At 46.2% G+C, this 20,364-nt stretch overlaps 1 protein-coding gene across 13 annotated transcripts in view; it reads left to right on the forward strand.

Annotated features, from left to right (window-relative positions):
* The window catches only part of DIS3L2 (DIS3 like 3'-5' exoribonuclease 2), a 358,040-nt gene that overhangs the window by 274,883 nt on the left and 62,793 nt on the right, over positions 1–20,364 (forward strand). For all 13 annotated transcript variants that reach the window (XM_036319257.1, XM_036319258.1, XM_036319251.1 and 10 more), the window contains one exon: positions 5,418–5,651. In XM_036319257.1, coding sequence (XP_036175150.1) covers positions 5,418–5,651 — 234 coding nt within the window. The remainder of the gene's footprint in view (positions 1–5,417; positions 5,652–20,364) is intronic.

Here is a 20,364-nt window from a genome sequence, read left to right on the forward strand (position 1 = left end):
CTGGTTTAGGTTGGTCTTGTTGAAAGGCTGGGTCTGCCCTGCCAGTGTCTCTCAGTGGTTGAGCATCAGCCTATCAACCAGGAGGTCACGGTTCGATTCCCAGTCAGGGCATATGTCTGGGTTGTGGGCTCCATCTCTGGTGGGGGATGGTGGGGGGGGGGGCAGGCAGAGGGCAGTTAATCGATGATTCTCATCATTGATGTTTCTGTTTTTCTCTCCCTCTCTGAAATCAATTATATATTTATATATATATGTATATATATATATAATTTATTTATTTTTAAAAAGAAAGAAAGGCTGGGGCTGAGCTAACCTCACTGGTCTTAAAAATCTGCTTTTGTGTTTCCTGGGTCTGTCTGAAGCCAGTCCTCAGAAGGCTTTCTCCGTGGCTCTCCAACATTTCCCACCCTCTCCCCCACCTTCAACTTCCTTCCCTAGTTCCTCAGGCCTCCCAGCCTGCCTACCGACCTGAGAGTCCCACTGCCCCTCCCTACCCTCATGCAACTGTCATGGTAAAGGGAACACTTTTCAAGGGCTGCTCAGGCTTGGGGCCTCACCCACTTTCATAGAAATGGAATTCTTGTCTCCTAACCACATCCGGGACCTGAGGTTCCTCTCACATTCCTGCCATTTTCTACAGTTGCAAGGCAAACACTTAAGGAAATTCCCTCATTTCCTTCCTCTTAGGCTTGGAAGTTTAGACAGTCGACCTTTAGACAGGTCAAGATGGAAAGGGGCCCGATTATTCTGGGGATTGGCAAACTAGGCTGATGGCAGGTGACGTGAGACAGAAGAGCTCACTGTTTACTCAGTTAGGCTTTTTTTCTATGCAGACCTTCCAGAAAATTCTAGCACATAAATAAACCGCCTTATAAACTAAAACAGGCTGGCAAATGCATGGCCCAAGCACAGGCCCCTCCTCAGTGCATTCTGGTGGGACGAGTGTGCCTCAGGGCCTCTCCACACAGTAGGAAAGGACACAGCTGGTTCTAAATACAGTGAGTTGCTGACGGTTCTTCCATCTTGTTATTTACTCTCTAATCTCACCAAAGTCTTCTCTTTTCTTTAAAAAGTGACCTGCACCTTACTTAATCACTGTGGGCCTAGTGTGAGGAGTAGGCCGAGGGGATCCTTGCTTGCTCCTCAGCCAGCCACCACCCCACTGCCTCTCCCCACTGCAGTCCCAAGGCCCCCATCACAGACATGTTGGTCTCTCCTCGCTGCCTTCAAGCCCCTCCTTTTTCTGCCCAGTCCCTTTTCAGGCATGTTCTTCTTGGCCCCTTGGACTTTTCTCACCGCTGTACACCCCCGCCCCCCGACACACACACACACACACACACACACACGACGATTGCCTTGTGTTCCAAGCAGCATAAATTCCCCATCCCCACCCCTGGCCACCTCAAACTGGTTTTATTCCAGTCAGGAAAATGTTTCTTCCTAATACTTTTTTTTTTAATCCTCAAATGAGGATATTTTTCCATTGATTTTAAGAGTAAGTGAAAGAGAGGGGGAAAGGCAGAGAGAATATTGATGTGAGAGAAACACATCGATTGGTTGCCTCCTGCAGGAGCCCCGACCAGGGCCTGGGCTGGGGAGGAGCCTGCAACCAAGGTAGGTGCCCTTCACCGGAATTGAACCCGGGACCCTTTGGTTCACAGGCCGACGCTCTATCCACTGAGCCAAACCAGCTAGGGCTCTTCCTAATACTTTAAAAAAATACTTTACATACAGAAAACCAGAACTGCTATAGAAGTAATTTTGCACCTACTTACTTAAAATTACAAATTTATCCATTAGTGGTTTTTGAACCAGAAATTTCTAATGAAGCACTGACATTTTTTAGAAGATAGACTTTATAATGTATTTAAATAGAATTTAAGTTTTCCAAGGATATGGTGTCCTCACAACGTGGTATCTGTATTATATGCAAGGCTGTTATGTGAGGCATACTTCCTTTCCTTTATCCACCATCTTTGTCTGTTATGTGACCTTTAGCTAAAATATAACACAAGTAACACTAGATTTTGAGCCTTAAGTCTTTAGACATTGATCTGCTTGTGGCTGCCACTTAGAAGCTTTTGTAAATCCCCAGCCTATTTACTCAACTATGAAATGGGCTGAATAATGCAGTCCTCCCAAATGTGTTCAAGAAACTGTGAAAGGTTGTTCAGTAGGGGCCAGGGCCAGATACTCCGAAGTGCTGTCCACAGCAGTGTTGTTATTTCCTGTCCTACCTGGGGCCAGAAAGTAGGTCATGAGCTAGAGTGTTTGCTCCATTCTGACCAGGTTTTCCTCCTCATCATATACCTTCAGTAGGTGTTGGCACAGAATTCAGTCTGACATTCTAAACAATGAAGTCCTCGAGTGAATGCAGGAAGCTTGCCACCTGCAGACAACCAGTGACCCAAATCCTGCGATTAAGCAAAAGGACAGAGGAAGGACATGATCTCTCTGAAGGGTTTTATTTATGAAGCTCCTTATGGCTTTTTCACTTTTTCTGTTAAAAAAAAAATGTCCTTTTGTCTTCTGCCACTGGCCCTGGTTATGGACGGGGTGTTGATGTGAATACAGCTTCCAAACTGCAAATTAATGAGGTGTTCCTTCCAGAAAGGCCTTCCTCCCTTGCTGTTAGGCATGCTGTCCCTGGGAGCCCCCATAGTCCTTCTATCCCTACTGCCCTCTCTGTGAGGCTGTGGGGGACATCCTTGCTTCTCTGCTGCCTCCCCACAAGGTGGTTTCAGGCTAGTTTTCCTGGCCTCAGAATATTTTTAGTCCGTTTGTCCGGGTGATTCCAGAATCGCTGGATTGTGTTAAAGCAGGATAGGTTCTGCTGCCTGAGGCCACTGTCACACGGCCAGATAGTTCTCAATGGCTCTTCAGAACTTTCACTTCAACCCATTGTGGGTTCAAAAAGAAGGGCAGTACAGGTTTTTTTGGGATGCAGGCATTATAGGAAAGTTCTCATTAGCCCTATAGTCGCAGATCTGGTGGTGTTCGTGTGTGCTGTTGAGATGGGTGTAGGTGGATAAGGACACAGATGAAGGAGCCAAGGTGCCCGTTAGGAAGAAGGGGCTCAAACTGAGATAGTGCAGGCAGCCTGCATTGTTAGGGAGCTCTGATAAGGAGTGTAGACTTTCGATTCTGCCAGGTTACAGATGATAAATTTTAAGAATTGGCATTGATCACAGGGCTCTTCCGCTTTCCTCATGCCTTTGAATCCCACTCAGGCCCCCTCATTCTTTGCCTTCTACTTGGCTCCATAGATTGGGAATATCGGATCCGAGTGCTCTTGGCTTGCCTCTTCTTCCCTTCAAGATCACCTTGCTTGCCTCCCCTATCCTTCTCACCTCCCTTCCAGGTCCCTGCTCCTCTCTCGTGGATGGGTCACCTACTGGAGTCCTTTGGCCCAGGACCCATTCGTTCTCTGGCACCGTCGGTCCTTCTTTTGTACTGGCTTCTCCCCTCACCCTACAAACAGCTACATCCTGTCCTTCCATCCTTGTGGAATCAGCCATCCACACGTTGCCACCACTGCTTGCTAGCTGTCCACCTGTCCTTAACCCCAAACTTCCCAAACTTTCCCACATATGCCTCACATAGAAGATGCTGCTCTTTGAATGGCACACGGGGTGTGAGAGGCCGGTGGAAGGCAGAGCTCTGGCTGCCGGATGACAGTGTCTCTGCACATGCCTGAAATCTACCCAGCCTGTACCATATTCTCCCCTAAAATAGCCTTCATAAAGCTCACTAATAAGCAAATGCTCAATGCAAGGTCTTTTCCTTTGTTTTCATCCTCCTCAATGGCCAGGTGGCATCTGACATAGCCTAAGGGTTAGGAGCTCAAGCTCTGGGGCTGGACTGCCTGGGCTCAGTTCCTGGCTTTGCTATTCGTTCTCTAGCAGGTCACTCAATGGGTCTGTGCCTTAGTTTCCTTGTTTTCAGAGTGAGGATAATAGAACACCTGCCTCATACATTGCTGTGTGAGGAAGTAGTTGTATGGAAAGTATAGAAACAGCGTCTGTCTCATCCAGGGGCCATGAAGTGTGTCTGCTGCTGCTCCTGAGCACCCCTGTCTTCTGCCCTGTCTCCTGCTTTTTCTAACAGCGGACACTCTTGAATTTTCTCCTGTTTCTTTGAGTTCTCTTGTTTTTGTTTTTTTTTCATCATCCAGCTTTTCTTTTTGTTCCCTAATATGAAGGAGTTTGTAGAGAATACGGCCTTCTCTTTCTTTCAGATCCAGGAGGCCATCTCCCCACCTCCAGACCAGTCATTGCCCCAGGGCTACACCCTGCTGCCAGCAACATGGCACCATCCAGGTCTCCTCCCTGTACCTCAGGCTCAGGAGTCCCCGAATAGTTTAAGGTTTATTTTATTTTTGTTTTAAAAGTAATAAATGCTCATTATAGAAAATAGAGACAAACTGAAAGGATAAAATACAGATCAGTGGTAACCCATCCCTCAGCTGTGTGTCTGCTTTGAGCCCAGTGGGTCTCAACCTGCTCCGATAACCCCAGGGAACATTTGGCAACGTCTAGAGATGGTTTGGTTGTCAACTCAGGGCTGGGGAGAGGTGCTAACGGGTACAGTTGAAGGATGCTGCTAAACATTTCACAGTGTACAGTACAACCCCACAACAAAGAATTAGCCCAATAGTGCTGAGGATGAGAAATACTGTTCTGGGCCTTTGTCTCTACATCAGTGCCCCAAAGAGAACAAGTTGGAATTGGCTTTTTCTTTCTCCTGCATCTTGCTCTCTGTTTCTATCAGGAGCCCCACCTTTTCCCTCATCCCACATCACATCCATTACCAAACCCACAGAATCCCCATCTGCACATCTTTGGCATCTATCCCTTCTTCTCTTTCCCAGTTTTGACATTGATGACCACCTACCCAAACTAATGAAAAGGCCTCCTACAGGCCCTTCACCTCAGTATCCTGCTTGGCCTTGCCTGAGCCCCTGTGCTGGGAGACATCTAGAGACTCCATGCCTGCCCAGTCCAAGCCTGGTAGAGGCTGAGCTCGCTGAGGGCAGCAGCTTCCACATTGGATCAGTCTTTGTACCCAGCCAGAACCTAACACAGGGGTGGGCAAACTTTTTGACTCGAGGGCCACAATGGGTTCTTAAACTGGACCGGAGGGCCGAAACAAAAGCATGGATGGAGTGTTTGTGTGAACTAATATAAATTCAAAGTAAACATCATTACATAAAAGGGTACGGTCTTTTTTTTTCAATAGTTTTATTCATTTCAAAGGTGCCGGATCCGGCCCGCGGGCCGTAGTTTGCCCGCGGCTGACCTAACACCATTCTGATCAAAAAGCCAATGCTCAGGGAATCTCTGGAGAATGCATGTGGGTGAATGGTCACATGTAAGAAAAACCTGAAAACCAATTTCTCACAATCTGTCCTCCTGCAGATCCTTAGTGAGTGGTTTGGCCGGACCATCATCTGCTCCTGCACCAAACTGAGCTATGAGCACGCCCAGAGCATGATTGAGAGCCCGACTAAGACAATCCCTGAGCAGGAGCTGCCCCCCATCTCCCCTGAGCACACCAGTGAGGAGGTACACCAGGCTGTCTTGAATCTCCACCGGATTGCAAAGGAGTTACGCAAACAGCGGTTTTTGGACGGTGCACTGCGTTTGGATCAGGTCAGTCACTTCCTTTTTTTAGTGCTACCAACAGATTTGCTTTGTGCCTGAACCCAGCATGTCTGCAGCTCAGGATGGCAGTCTTGCACTTTTCCTTCCTTATTTCCTCAGTCACTGCACTGAAGCAGTGTTCCCCAAGGTAGGCGGGAACTAACTCCCACTCTCCCTAGCTCCACAGGCACCTGAGGCCTAACACTGTGAGCCCAGGAAAAGGGTGGTGTCTGGGTGGCTGTGAGGCCAAAGCTCCCAGCTGGCCTAACCTGGGAAGGTATGTCCAGTATTTGGTCCTCACCTCAGTTTCTACTGCTAATCCCTCTTAACTGAGCTGGTAACAGGAAACATGGACATGTAGGAGTTAACCAGTATCTGATTATGGGGCTTAAAGAAATAAGTGTTTCTTCTTATCCCTTGTCTTCCTAAAAGAATTATGTTTACAAATTCCAGATTAATATCTGAGGAAGCACAGAACTGGGGAGACTATAGAATGCTGGCTATTGAAGAAAACAATGACCCAGAATGGTATTGATGGCTCTGGAGTAGCACAGCCATGCCAGTGGTTCACTGGGACTTAGGCAGCTGTCATTCAAACCTGGTTGAGTTGCCATGTCTGGTAACTCAGTTATTTGTATCTCATTGGCCCTCTCATTTTATAAATTAGAAAGCCAAAGCCCCCAAAGGTTAAATAAGTTGCTTATATGCAAGAAATCCAGATAGCTAGCACTTTGTTCACCTTTCCTCCTTTTACACCATGCTGACTTAAGAGAAAAATTTTCCTTTCAAGTGAGAAAAACAAGCCCTCAAAAGTCCTATTTAGGTTCCAGTTAATGAAGGTTTGAAAATAAGGGATTTGCATCCTTGGAGTTGATTCCTTGGTTCTCTAGATGAGTGTGTGGACCAGGACTTTAGGAGGAGCACATCAGTCTCCTGCGACAGAGACACCGTGAGATCCTCTATAAATCAGCTCAGTGGCCCATTTGGCAGTCACTGCATTTGTTCTCATGTGCCGACTGCCTGCATTTGCCTTCACTAAAATCCATTTTTCTTCGGACCTTTGGCATAGCCTGCTGTTTGAGCTGCTCTCTGATGCTGTGTTTGCCTCAGTTCACGATGTCCACGTTTTTGGTGGCAGTCCTAAAGGATATATATGCGTTTTTACACTCGCCTCAATTAGGAAGGTGCTATGAGAGGCCTTTGTAAGAGGGGACACCATCCTTGTCACACAGCCTGCCCTTGAATGCAGAATAGATCTTCTAACCCAGAAGTCAGCTTTCCGAGAAGTCAGTTTACCGTGATGACTTTCAGAATGGGTGAGGTGGAAGACACTAGCATGGTACCTGTTTGTCAGGTAAGGACTCAATGGTTTGGAGGTCATAATAACTTCAAAAGTACAGAGCAACTTTACCACTGGTGATTGCAGTCCACACCTTAGACCAGAGCTGCCACACTTACTTCTGAAATGGTGCACCCTCAGCCCTCAGGGCTACCTGGGCTGGCCTCAGTCCCTGGGGACCACCTGCTAGCAATCCTGTCTGCTTATCCTAGCTTGCTGTCAGGTACTAGCAAGTTCTGTATGTACTGTGATGTGAAGCAGATGGGAAGCACTGCCTTTGAGGTCGGATTACCTGCTCCAAATGTCTCTTACCTGGAGCTTAAACCGAGTTCTAAAGAGATTCTAGCTCAGTGAAATGACGCTCCTTTATGCCATTGCCCAAAAGCAAGTGTAGGTGCTGAATGCATTCTTTGTGCTTGTGGTTGAATGAGTTGAGTAACATACCTTCCAGGTGGTTTCTTCCCACCTCCATGTTTTCTGCTGCCATGTTAAATCTAGAGTTTAACACATGCTTGTTTTATTTTCTTTATTATACATATGTCCCTCTGTTTCTTAAAAAGACTCTCATTAAAGGGACTTTTATGTGTTTGTAGTCAAAGTAATCATAATGGATTATAATCATATGCAAATCTGAGCTTTGTGGGGTGGGGGGCTATGGGAAGCCCTTACGCCCTGTTCAGGTTCTTCCTGGACGACTCAGGCCTGCACCTACGGGCCTTGGGAGTGCACAGAGCTCCCTGACCCCCATCTTCCCAGGAGCCTCCCTTCCAGGGAGGAAGATGACATTAGTTGACTCTGATGTGTTGTTGTTCTGTGTCTTAGCCATTGCCTTCAGAAAGGATAACAAGGATGGGTAGCAGGGTGCTAAAAAGAACCCCCCAAACAAAAATCAGGAAGCTACACCTACAGCTTTCCGGGGCTTTCTTTCCAGGCTGACACCCTCAGTGTGGTGACAGCACTCAGAGGGAGGCCCTCGGTAGGAGGCTTCTGAAGAAAGGAGCCCCACTGCCTGAAGGAAACTGGGCCACTTCAGGATCCTCAGCATGTGAGAGGGTGGATATGACTGGCTCCTGATGAGCCTTTGACTTTCTGAATTAGAGAAAGTTGTAGTGAAGAAAATTTATTTTCATCTTCTTAGTCAAATTTCTCTAAACTAAAGGGGCCTTTATTAAATTCTCAGGTATCTTACATGAATCCTGCCTGGCACAATTTTGAAGCTCAAACTAGTGGCCATTTCTGTGAGCAAGATAAACTCATTAATGGAAATAATTTTTTTTAAAATATATTTTATTGATTTTTTACAGAGAGGAAGGTAAAGGGATAGAGAGTTAGAAACATCGATGAGAGAGAAACATCGATCAGCTGCCTCCTGCACATCTCCTACTGGGGATGTGCCCGCAACCCAGGTACATGCCCTTGACCGGAATCGAACCTGGGACCCTTCAGTCCGCAGGCCGACGCTCTATCCACTGAGCCAAACCGGTTTCGGCAATGGAAATAATTTTTAAGTACCTTGGGATCCAGGCTGCTGTGGAATGCTATTATGGATGGCCTTGCCTAGCCAGCTTTTAAGTCAGGGGTCTGCAGGCTTCCTCTAAAGGGCAGATCGTAAATATTTTAGGCTTTGTGGGCCATAAGGTCTGTCTCCAGTACTCAGCTCTGCTATCGTAATGTGAAAGCAGCCAGAGATAGACAAACAAGTGAGTGGGGCTGTTCCAATAAAATTTAAGGACACTGAAATTCAGAGTTCATATAATTTTCATATCACAAAATAGTATTCTTCCTTTAATTATCTTTCATTTATTAAAAAATGTAAAAAACATTCTTAGCTCAAGGGCCATACAGAAGCAGGTGGAAGGCTGGAGTTGGCCTGTGGTCTATGGTTTGCAGACCCAGTCAGCTCTTAGCAGCTCATCATTGCTGCACTGAGAATTGGACTGGGTAATGGGAACAGTTGTGCTAAGTTAGCTCTCAGGATGGTTTCATGCAATTAAGTAAAGTATTCATTTGATTACTACCATGCTTAGCAGGTCCAATTGGTGGCCGGAAGTAGAGGAATAAATCAGTTTAGCACCAGTTCCCTTACCCTATTTACAGTCGAGTAGCTTTAATTAGCCTGAAGCAAAAAGAGCAGTAGTTTTAATTTCCCAACTCTGTAAGCTCTGCAGCCTCTTCACAGTCAGTCTCCTCCCACCAGCCCATGTCCCTGGGCCCACTTGCAGAGATGCTGGCTCTACCATCTTGTTGGGTACACTGAGGTCAGGGATTGCTCATGGCAAAACGTGGCTCTGATGCCATGGTATGGCATTCTCCCCCCACCTCTGTTGCTAATATGTAGCAGTAAGTTTTGTTGAGTCATGCATTTACAAATTATAGTTAATATTTCTATTCCTTCTCTCCAATACAGTTATTTTCAAGAAATGAGCATTTTAGCTCTCTGGTGTTTAATTTTATACAGTATGGTATTTGGTACAAGATAGAAGGATGGGCCTAATCATTCTATTTGGCTCTCCTTTGGTCTTATTATTTATGTCATCATTTTTGCACAAGAATAAGCTGTTAATCAGGTGCTTGGATATGTTTGTAGAATCAATCTCTGTTCTCTTAGTCACGGAGTCCTTCATGCAACATGTCTTCAGAAGGCATTCTTTGGGTGCTGGAAATGAAGGATGGAGGAATAAGACTTGGTATAGTGGAGGAGCCAGCAGACCACCCAGAAAATGAAAAGTGCCACAACAGAGCTCTCACAGAGTGCAGTGAGACCGTACCAGAGGGGACCGGCCCGGTTTCAGACATCGGGAGGTTTCCCAGCAGGGCAGTGTGCCCATGAGGGCTTTAAAAAGACTTGAGAGACTCACCAGGCTCTGAAGGCACTGGGCGGCTGGGGAGTGCATTTGAATAAACTACTGGTACAGGCATGGGAGGAGCAACAGGTGGCACATTCGGGCAATGGCCAATTGCTCCAGATCATGAGGTATATAGCGAAGAGAGAAAACAGCTAGGGAAGAAGGCAGAGCCTGAGCCTTGAAATCTGAGGGAACCATCTAGGGGAGCCATGGAATTATTTTAAATATGGAGGTGACATGATCAGAATTGTGTTTTAGAAAGTTCACTGGCTATAGTATGAAAAGTAGACTGAAGGAGAACAAAATAAAGAATGCTTATATTCCAAGAGAGAAGCAACGAGGGCCTGACATAGAGACTGTAGGGGAGAGAAATTTACAGATCTAAGGGAGGAAGGAAAATCGGTGAGCCTTAACCAACTAGACTTATGAAACTTTACCCTAATCTCTAGTTATGTCCTTTGGACATTCCTGGAACAGTGATGATAGGGTCAGAGATACAGACATATTTAAAAATCTTGAAATATTGTCACATACCCTTCTAGAAATGTCATACCAGTCTATGCCCCTTTCAGTAACCTGTGAATAAGGGCAGGAGGGGAGAAATGCTGGCAAGCGTTCTTTGCCTACATGGGGGTGTTTGTGTCTGTTCATTTCTCTCTCTCTCTCTCTCTCTCTCTCTCTCTCTCTCTCTCCCTCCCTCCCTCCCTCCTTCTTTTTTTCTTCCTCTTCCTCTTCCTCTTCCTCTTCCTCTTCCTCTTCCTCTTCCTCTTCCTCTTCCTCTTCCTCTTCCTCTTCCTCTTCCTCTTCCTCTTCCTCTTCCTCTTCCTCTTCCTCTTCCTCTTCCTCTTCCTCTTCCTCTTCCTCTTCCTCTTCCTCTTCCTCTTCCTCTTCCTCTTCCTCTTCCTCTTCCTCTTCCTCTTCCTCTTCCTCTTCCTCTTCCTCTTCCTCTTCCTCTCTCTCTCTCTCTCTCTCTCTCTCTCTCTCTCTCTCTCTCCCCACATGTCTAGGTCTGAAATGTCCCAGTGACTGTGGTCTTACATTATTCCTTCATCTTTGTCCTATGTGTTCATATTTCCATTAGCCATTATAAATAAAACATGCATAAAACTCCTAAGGGCCCTAATATTTTAAATGTCTGGGAGAAGTGATTGAAAGCATCTCGCTAGCTCTTGCTAACATTGAGACTGGAGAGAGATCTCCCGCCCCAAACTACAGTTCTTCCCACTCTCATTAGAATTAGTACAGAAACCCACTGTATTTGTAATGGTGCTGAGAACTCTTGTATTTTTAGATCCTCAGAGAACATTTGTAATTTCACTAGCCTATTTTGTTGCCCTAACTTCCTGTCTGTAACAGCTCTCAGGCATTGTTTGGGTTGGCTGCACATGAATAACCATAAGGAAATCTAATTGACTTAAGACTGAGGAGGATAAAATTGCTCATGTAACCTATGCCACTGTAAAAATGGTGCCACTCTTTTCAAGGTGGTGATAAACAGTATAAGAAGACTTCTAGAAATTCAGGACTTCTGTTTAAATGTTGACTGTGCATTACTTCAGCTGTAGAGATAGATCTAGAATCAGTGAGGCTTAACGAATATTTATCACCCTGTCATATTTTTCCCAGTTACCAGTTTCATAATAATCATATTAGCAAAATTTTTGTTTAGATTTATCCATTTTATTTATAAATAACTCTATAGCCAAGACTGTGCTCTTTTGAGCTCCTCAGTCCCCAGGTGTTTGAGGATGGCCTCTGGAGGAGAGCGGAGCGGCTGGAGAGGGGACACACTGCAGCCTCTGGCTCCACGGAGGATTCCCAGTCAGAGGCATAGATCTCTCCTATGAGGGGAAGAGAGAGTTTGATTCAGTTGTCATACTTTAATTTCATGTGGAGTCAGGGAAAACAAGCCATATGTATGCATCCCGCGGCATGAACAAGACAGACTTGAAAACTTGACCTAGTTGTATGTAAGTACCACTAATTACAGCTACTGTGTGAGCTGATCACTATTTGTGGCTTGTTAACATATGCATAAAAACTAACATATATCATTAAATTTCAGAGTAACTCTGCTGAGCAGCTTGTTATTATAAACCTAAACTCTTCATGTACTCACTCTTCCTTTAGGCACATCACAGAGTCATTTACTCATAATTTTAAAAAATTAGAAGGGCTATGGGTAGTATTATTCTGGAAGTTATTAAAAATACAGACTCAGACACGATCTCCAACCCTCACTAGACAGATATTTCTTGAGTTCCTATTGTGTTACAAATTCTGCTCATAGTTCTATGAAGGAGCCTTAGGCAGTGGGAGACAGACTTTCTGTCCTAAAATTTCACAGTGAATTTGAGAAGAACTCTGTGTACTCCACATCCTGCTACAGAGAGGTTTGCATTGCCGCCCTCCATCCATTTCTTCCCACTTGGGGCTCCCTAGCTCTTTATTTATACCTGTTACCCCTCTTTAAAAATTGTTTTTCTACTGATTTTAAAGAGAGGAAAGGGAAAGGGAGAGAGAGATAGAAACATCAATAATGAGAGAGAATCATCGATCGGCTGCCTCCTGCACACCCCTCACTGGGTAGTGAACCTCCTGGTTCATGGATCAGTACTCAACCATTGAGCCACAGCAGCCGGGCTACAGCTGTCACCCTTTTTGATCACATTGTCACATTTCCTTGTTATTTTCCATTTACTTCCCTGTCTCCTCTAGACTGAGTTCCTTCAGGGTACGAACAGCGTCTTTTCATCTTTGTAATCTCCAGCTCCCACACAGTGCTCATTTTTAACCAGGCATTTCAAGGTCTGTACACATCTCTGTATATATTGGTCTTTTTAAAGAAGTGGATGGATGTGACCTGAGAGAGGTACAATGGCTAGAGGAGAGAGGTGTGTTTATGTAAGAGAATTAAATGCACATTATGAATCAGAGAGGCTTCCTCCCCGTTTGAATAAAAGGGTTGGGTGTTTGATTGCTTGCCAGGGCATACAGGGTTTAGAACAAGGTGTAATGAGGACTTTCTCAAGGTGGAGTTGCCTGGACAGGTGCGAGGAGCCAGGAAGCTTCAGCACCCCAGGGGGCTGGCAGTGCTTCTGAGGGGTCCTGAGCAGTCTGTGTTCACCTCGATATCCTCAGACCAAGCTGTGCCCCTCAGCGAGCCTGGCAGAGGACGCTCTCTGGAAGAAGGCATTGAGACCCCAGGTGCCTCCCTGGAAATGGAGAAGCTCAGGCTTGTCAGAGACCTGGCTTGCCAGCACAGAAAGGTGGGGGAGGCACCAAATTCCCCCACATGCCTCTCAAAAAGATTCCCTCTGGGGTGAGCTCATCTGAGCTGCTATCCCCACCCCCATGACAACATGAAAATTATTTGTCTACCCCAGTGGGATCCCTGGTCTAATAGTTCCTCTTAGAATTTGATCAGAGCCTGGTGTTGCTTCTAATGGGAATGATTTCCACAAGATAGGTTCTGTGTTAGTTGTTGCGGGGCTGTCTGAGAAGATAACTCACATCACAGTTGGAGTTGAGAGTGTGCCGGATGACTCACTGCTGCATTTCCAGAGGGCAGTGAAGTGACACAGAGGGCTCTCACACTGACAAGATGATGTATAAGACACTTCTGGGGGTCGAGCAGGGCAGCGGCAAGTGCCCCATTCCCTCTTCAAGATGTAGATTTGGCTCCTCCAGGCCTGTCTTTCAGGTAATTGTACTTAGGATTAGGAAGCACTTGGACTCTCCCTTTCTATTCACGGGACACCCTGCATGTCCCCTCCCTACCCCATGTCACACCCACGTCACTCAAATGTGAGCCAAACAGCTACGTAAGAGATGTGGAATCCTTTGACGTTAGTAAAACCTGCACTGGGAAAGGCATCCTTGCAGCTGATCCTTAGATTTCCACCACGACTGCTTCTTGGGGCAGGCCCAGTTGAGTTCTACTTTTATGGTTCAGTGAACTGGGGCTCTGCTCCTGCTCTGTCCTAAACCCTGATGCCAGAGATTCCCCATATGTGCTTTCACCTTCACTCAAGAAACTACAGTCTCCCGCAACAACTTTCATGGACCAGTAAGATTTCCATAAATATTCTGGGACAAGATACAGTGGCTAGGTTTTAATTTTGCTGAACAAGGACATTTTCCTAAAAAGTCAGTTACCATCTCTTATCTCCACGATTTTACAAATGAAAACATTTTAGCACCAAAATGAAGGAAATATAGAATTTCATAATACGGGGTTGTCTTTTACACTGATTGAGCTTTTCAGAAAACCTTTTTCTCTTTTTGTTGATCTCCAGCCAGCCTTTGAAAACTACTGACTCATTCCATCAGATCCAAACACCTCTGTGATGTGCCCTGTGTTTGGTACTCCCTGTTTCCCAGCCACATCTATACCTTCCTCCCTCGTCCTTCCCGTCCTTCCCTGCCTCACGTGGCCCTGGCCTCCACTTGCTGCCCCCGGGTCCACAGACCTCCTTCCTCCACAGAGGCTGCCTCCCACTCTTCTTCCCAGGTGCTGGGTGGAGCACTTGGTAGGTTTGCGTTCGCTTCATTTTGTAGTTTTGCGCTTTATTCTCTTCCTGCTTCCTCCCGCCTGCATTCTGGATCATCAGCTGTGTAAAAGGCAGATACCTCTCTGTCACTTCTTTCTCACCCATAAATTTATGCACTGGCACACCAGAGGCATGCTAAAAGCTGTTCCCAGCACTCCAGGTCACCTGAGGTCAGGGGGTGCTTGAGGACACACTGCCCATCTCCAGTCTAGAGCTTGGAGATGTGGTCCTGTTATTTCTCAAGAAATTTCCACATTTTTAGCCCTAGCCAGTTTGGCTCGGTGGATAGAGTATCGGCCTGTGGACTGAAGGGTCTCAGGTTCAATCCCGGTCAAGGGCACATACCTCAGTTGCAGGCTCAATCCCTAGCCCCGGTTGGGGAGCATGCGGGAGCCAAACAATAGATGTATTTCTGTCACATCAATGTTTCTCTTTCTCTGTCTCTACCCCTCCCTTCTACTCTTGCTAAAAATCAATGGAAAAATATCCTCAGTGAGAATAACAGAGAGAAATGTCCATATTTTTAACGAATGGTAGTGTTGCAACAAGTTTGTTTTGTTTTATAACACTTATACCATTCCCATTTTAAATGACATATGACAGGCATTTTTTAAGGAGATTGGAAGCACCTTAAAATTATTTTGTAACTTCCAAATATCCCTTTTGCCTACCTTTTTAGGACCCCCACATGTTTTTTGACTTCCTACTAGCACAAAGTAGTATGCTAGGTGTTGGGGACAAAAGAGAAAATTGGATCCCGGTCCCATTCTCAGCGTGGCTTAATGCCTCATGGAGGAAACAGACACATCGAGGCCTGGACATGCTGAGTTTGGGCTGTGTGGAAGGGGCTGCTTTGGTGGTTTATAGGACACTAGCTATGGTAGGAAGGAGCCACCTTCAAATTTTGATTAGGAATAAGGTCATTTTGATTTAAAAATTTCTACAAAGTAGAAATTAGCAATTTGCTGTATAAAGATGCTAGAAATTCTGAAAATAAATTAGAAATTATTTAAGCACCCCTTGAATTGTGACCTCCCAGGGTCAAGGAAATCTGCCTTGTGGAAGGAATGAGTGCAGACCCAAAGGGCAACACCCAGGAGGGAATCCCAGCAGGTCTCTTACCAGCTTGTCAGCATTAAATTGGCAGTCTCCTAAATAAGAACATTTGCTAATGGTTCGCGGTCTACTGGGTTTGAAGAGCACTTGACCAGGGAGCTGTTCCTGAGCTCTGAAAACTTGGGCTTGGCCATCAAACAGGTTGAAACTGATTTGCTACAATCAGTTTCCTTCTGTAAATAATAAGGAGTTCTCCCCTTCATTCTCCTGCCCTCTACCCCAGCCAAGTACTGAGACTTAGCCCTTCCTGCAAGCTTCCGGCCAGCCAAGCCCGCAGGTTTGCCTGCCTTCCTGGTTGGCCTGCAGAACACACTTATGAATTCAAGTGGAGGGGGAGCAGAGCGCTGCCTGAGCTTTCGCCCTTTCCTCCGCCTCCCTGGCTGTCCAGCTTTCTGGCCTGGATTCCTGACTCTTTGTTGCTGAGGACTTCTTGGTCCCTGTGGAGATCTGTCCTGTGTGCCCAGAAGCCTAGCTCTGAACTCCTCCTTGGCACATGCTTCTGCTCCAGACTGCCCCAGGCCCAGCGCCAACTCTCCTGTGGCCACCAGCTTCAAGTCAGTGACTAGTTACAGAGCGGAGAGCTCAGGAGCACAGCCTCTGCCTCAGACCACCGGGGTTCAGATCCTTTTCACTTTGCTGTGCAACTTGAACCATTCCATGCCTCAGTTTCCTAAGATGATAATGAGTGAAATGAGATACCATGTTCTGAGATAACATTTGGTAACATTGAGATTTCACCTCACCTATGTCATAGGTTTGTTGTTAGGTCATGAGTTGTACCCATAACAATACTTAGGACAGTGCCTGACACATAGCACCCTGCAGAAGTTAGCTGAATGTTCAGATGGTGAGAAAGGCCCCGTTTTTGTCCTCACAGAAGAGCCACCTCTATGAGAGAAGAACCCAGCAAGAGCTATAGTACAGGGGTGGTGGCCACCAGAAGAAAAAATTATCCTTGTTTGTGATATTTCAGATGGTCTCTAGATGGAGGGGGAAGATTTGACATGCAGGTGCAAGGGCAAGGAAGGGTCCTCCCCTGCTCCATAGGGAGCAAGCCAGGTTGTTGGGCGTATGCAGGGAGTGCGTGGCAGCCAGAGCTCACACTGGGCTGTGCCATAGAGCATCAGGAGTTGGCATTGGGTTCATTCACAGGGGATACCACACAAGATTTGTGAGCAAGGGAGGGAAGGAGAGGGAGTTCTGCACATCATGCTTCCAGTTCCTCAAAGAGGAACTGCAAAATACTCCATTTGTATAAATATGCTATGCTTTATATAACTCTTCCCTAATATTGTTGTCATAGGTCGATTTTAGTTTTTATATTATAAATAACACTAGAGGCCCGGTGCACAAAAATTTGTGCACTCGGGGGGAAGGGGGGGGGTCCCTCAGCCCAGCCTGTGCCCTCTCGCAGTCTGGGACCCCTCGGGAGATAACGACCTGCTGGCTTAGGCCTGCTCCCGGGTGGCAGAGGGCAGGCCCAATCCCTAGGTACAGCCCCTGGTCGGGCTCAGAGCAGGGCTGATTGGGGAGTTGGGGCGCCGCCCCCTGTCATACACAGAGCAGGGAGATTGGGAGGTTGTGATGCCACCCTGTCATGATCAGGGTAGGGCCGATTGGGGGGTTGGGGCACCATCCCCTGTCACACTCAAGGCAGGGTCGATGGGGAGGTTGCGGTGCCACCCCCTGTCACTCACAGAGCAGGGCCCATCAGGGGGGTTGGGGCGCTGCCCCCTGTCACTCACAGAGCAGGGCCCATCAGGGGGGTTGGGGCTCTGTACCCTGTCACGTACAGAGCAGGGCCAATCAGGGGGTGGGGCACCGCCCTCTATCACCCACAGAGCAGGGCCGATCAGGGGGTTGGGGCACCGCCACTCTCACACTCAGGGCAGGGCCGATGGGGAGGTTATGGCTCTACCCTGTCACACACAGAGCAGGGCCCGTGGGGGAGGGGGGGTTGGGGAGCTCTCCCCTATCAGGCACAGAGCAGGGCTGATCAGGGGGTTGGGGCGCCTTCCCCTGTCATGAACAGAGCAGGGTGGATAGGGAGGTTGTGGCCCCACCCCCTGTCACACACAGAGCCACAGGGCGATCAGGGGGTTTGGGCGCTGCCCCCTGTCACGCTGATCCCAGTGCTGGGAGGCATATTACCCTTTTACTATATAGGGTAGAGGCCTGGTGCATGGGTGGGGGCCAGCTGGTTTGCCCTGAAGGGTGTCCTGGGTCAGGGTGGGGGTCCTCACTGGGGTGCCTGGCCAGCCTGGGTGAGGGGATGATGGCTGTTTGCAGCTGGTCACACATCCTTCAGGGTAGGGGTCCCCACTGGGGTGCCTGGCCAGCCTGGGTGAGGGGATGATGGCTGTTTGCAGCTGGTCACACACCCTTCAGGGTGCGGGTCCCCACTGGGGTGCCTGGCCAGTCTGGGTGAGGGGCTGAGGGCTGTTTTCAGGCTGGGGGTGACTGAAGCTCCCAACTGCTCCTTTTTTTCTTTTTTCTTTTTTTATTCTGGGCCAGCTTTAGCTTTGAGGCTTGGCTCCAGCTCTTAGGTTTCTGGCCTTTGCTTACAATGTTGCCATCCTGCTGGCTGAAGCCCGGTGGTATTTGTTACAGAGTTTCTTAAAGTGCCTGCTCAGAGGCCTGCAGCCGCAGGCGGGGAACGTTGGTTTCCTCCGTCACTGAGGCAAGCAAGCCTCATGTTAGTTTCAAGCTGCCTGGCTGCCAGCCACCATCTTGGCTGACAGTTAATTTGCATATCTCGCTGACTAGCCAATGAAAAGGGTAACGGTTGTACGCCAATTACCATGTTTCTCTTTTATTAGTGTAGATGGCAATTAATATTCTTATGCATAAAATTGGATTATCTCCTTAGGAGTACATTCTAAGAATTATTGGATTGAAGGGAATTGATTTTTTTCTGTAATATGTTTCTCTTTTTTATTAACTTCCATTATTTCATCATAAAATTAATACATGTTTACTTTATAAGAACTTAGAAATTAATAAGTAAGCCAGAAGAGCCATTGCTCAGTCACCCATCACCTAGCAATAACATTTTTCTGTGTATCCTAAAGAGCTTTTGGTACAAACTGTTAGATAATTTTCCAGAAAGGCTGGATTGTTTTAGGCTTTCCCCAGCAGGGAACAATAGTACATTGTCACTGCCTCTCACCGAATTGAGAGTTTGTGGGGTTTTTTATTCTTTGTTAGTATGATAGGTTGGAAATAGTGTTTTATTAGTGTTTTGACTTGCATTTGTTTGTGGGCTCAATCAACTCTTCAGTCCCCTATGAAAAGGCAGATTTTATACACCATCATCTTCTACATCTTAAATATTAGCCCCACTGGCCGCATTTTTAGCCAGAATTACATTTTTTTCCTAGTAAGGTATAGTTTATACACAGTAAAATTCACTCTTTTTAGTGTACTGGTCTGCAGGTTACACATGCCACAATAAAAATATAATTGTACCAGAAAATTCTTGCATGCTCCTTAGTAGTCAGCCCCTCTCTAGCTTCAGCCCCTGGTGACTGCTAGTCTGGTTTCTATGCCTGTGTGGTGCCTTTTGCAGAATGATGCACAAGTGGACTCGTTCAGTTGGCAGCCTTTGGAATCTAACTTCTTTCACTTAGCATCACGCCTCAGAGGTTCATCCTTGTGGTTGTGTGTATGTGTTTGCTCCCTTTTACTGCACAGTAATATTCCATGGTACAGATGTACCAATTTGTTTATCCATTTACCAGCTGAAGGATACTTGGGTTGTTTCCAGTTTTCGGTGATTATAAATAATGATGCTATAAACATTTGCCTACAAGCTTTTGTGTAACCATTAAGTTTTCGTTTCACTTGGGTAAATACCTAGAGGGGAAATTGCTGGGTCATATGCTAAGTGTATCTTTAACTTTATGAAAGACTGTCAAACTGTTTTCCAAAGTGGCTCTACCACTCACCAGCAATGTGAGAGTTCTGGTTTCTTTATATACTCACCAACACTTGGTATTGTCAGTTTCTTGTTTGTTTGTTTGTTTGTTTGTTTGTTTTGTTTTTGAGCCATACTAACAGGTGTAGTGTTATTTCATTGTGGTTTTCATTTGCATTTCCCTGGTGGCTAAAAATGTTGATCTTTTCATGTGCATATTTGCGGTCTGTATATCTTTTTTGATGAAGTGTCTGTCAGATCTTTGCCCATTTTTTAATTGGATTGTTTCATTTCTCATTAGTAAGTTTTGAAAGTTCTTTTTATATTTTGGTTACAAATCCTCTCAGATACGTGATTTGCAAATATTTTCTTTTCGTCTTTGTCTTGGTTCTTCATTCTCTCTCTCTCTCTGGCTTGTCTTTTTATCCTCTTTTGAAGAGTAAAATTTTAAAATTCGATGAAGTTTAGTTTATAAAAAAATTTTTTTTATTGTGCTTTTGCTTAAGAAAGCTTAGACTAACCCAAGGTCACAAAGATTTTCTACTCTGTTTTTTTCCAGAAGTTTTATAGTTTTAGGATTTATATTTAGGTTCCCCTTCCTTTTCAAACACTATTTTCTTGGGCCCAGAACTTCCTTTTGGAAAACAATTCCAGTAACAGACAGACCTACCTGAGAAGGTTTGGGATGGAGTTTGTCCTGGGAGCCTTTCCAGGCATGGTGCCCCCCAGGAACCATCTGAAGAGCAGGTATCAGCGTCAGAAGCTGCCCCAGGAGTGGCTTTTAAACACATATGAGGCTTTCCTGGCTTAAGACTTGGCATAAAAGTGAAGATTATATCTTCCCAAAGAAGGTGCTGATGATAAGAGAAAACCCTCTAAACTTTCTAGATAATTCCTCTGACTGCTGCACAAAATCAGGACAGTGAGTGGTGCCAAGCACAGGGCTTTGCCG

The sequence above is a fragment of the Myotis myotis genome, unplaced genomic scaffold (assembly GCF_014108235.1).
Source record: "Myotis myotis isolate mMyoMyo1 unplaced genomic scaffold, mMyoMyo1.p scaffold_m19_p_8, whole genome shotgun sequence".
Taxonomy (NCBI): Eukaryota; Metazoa; Chordata; class Mammalia; order Chiroptera; family Vespertilionidae; genus Myotis; species Myotis myotis.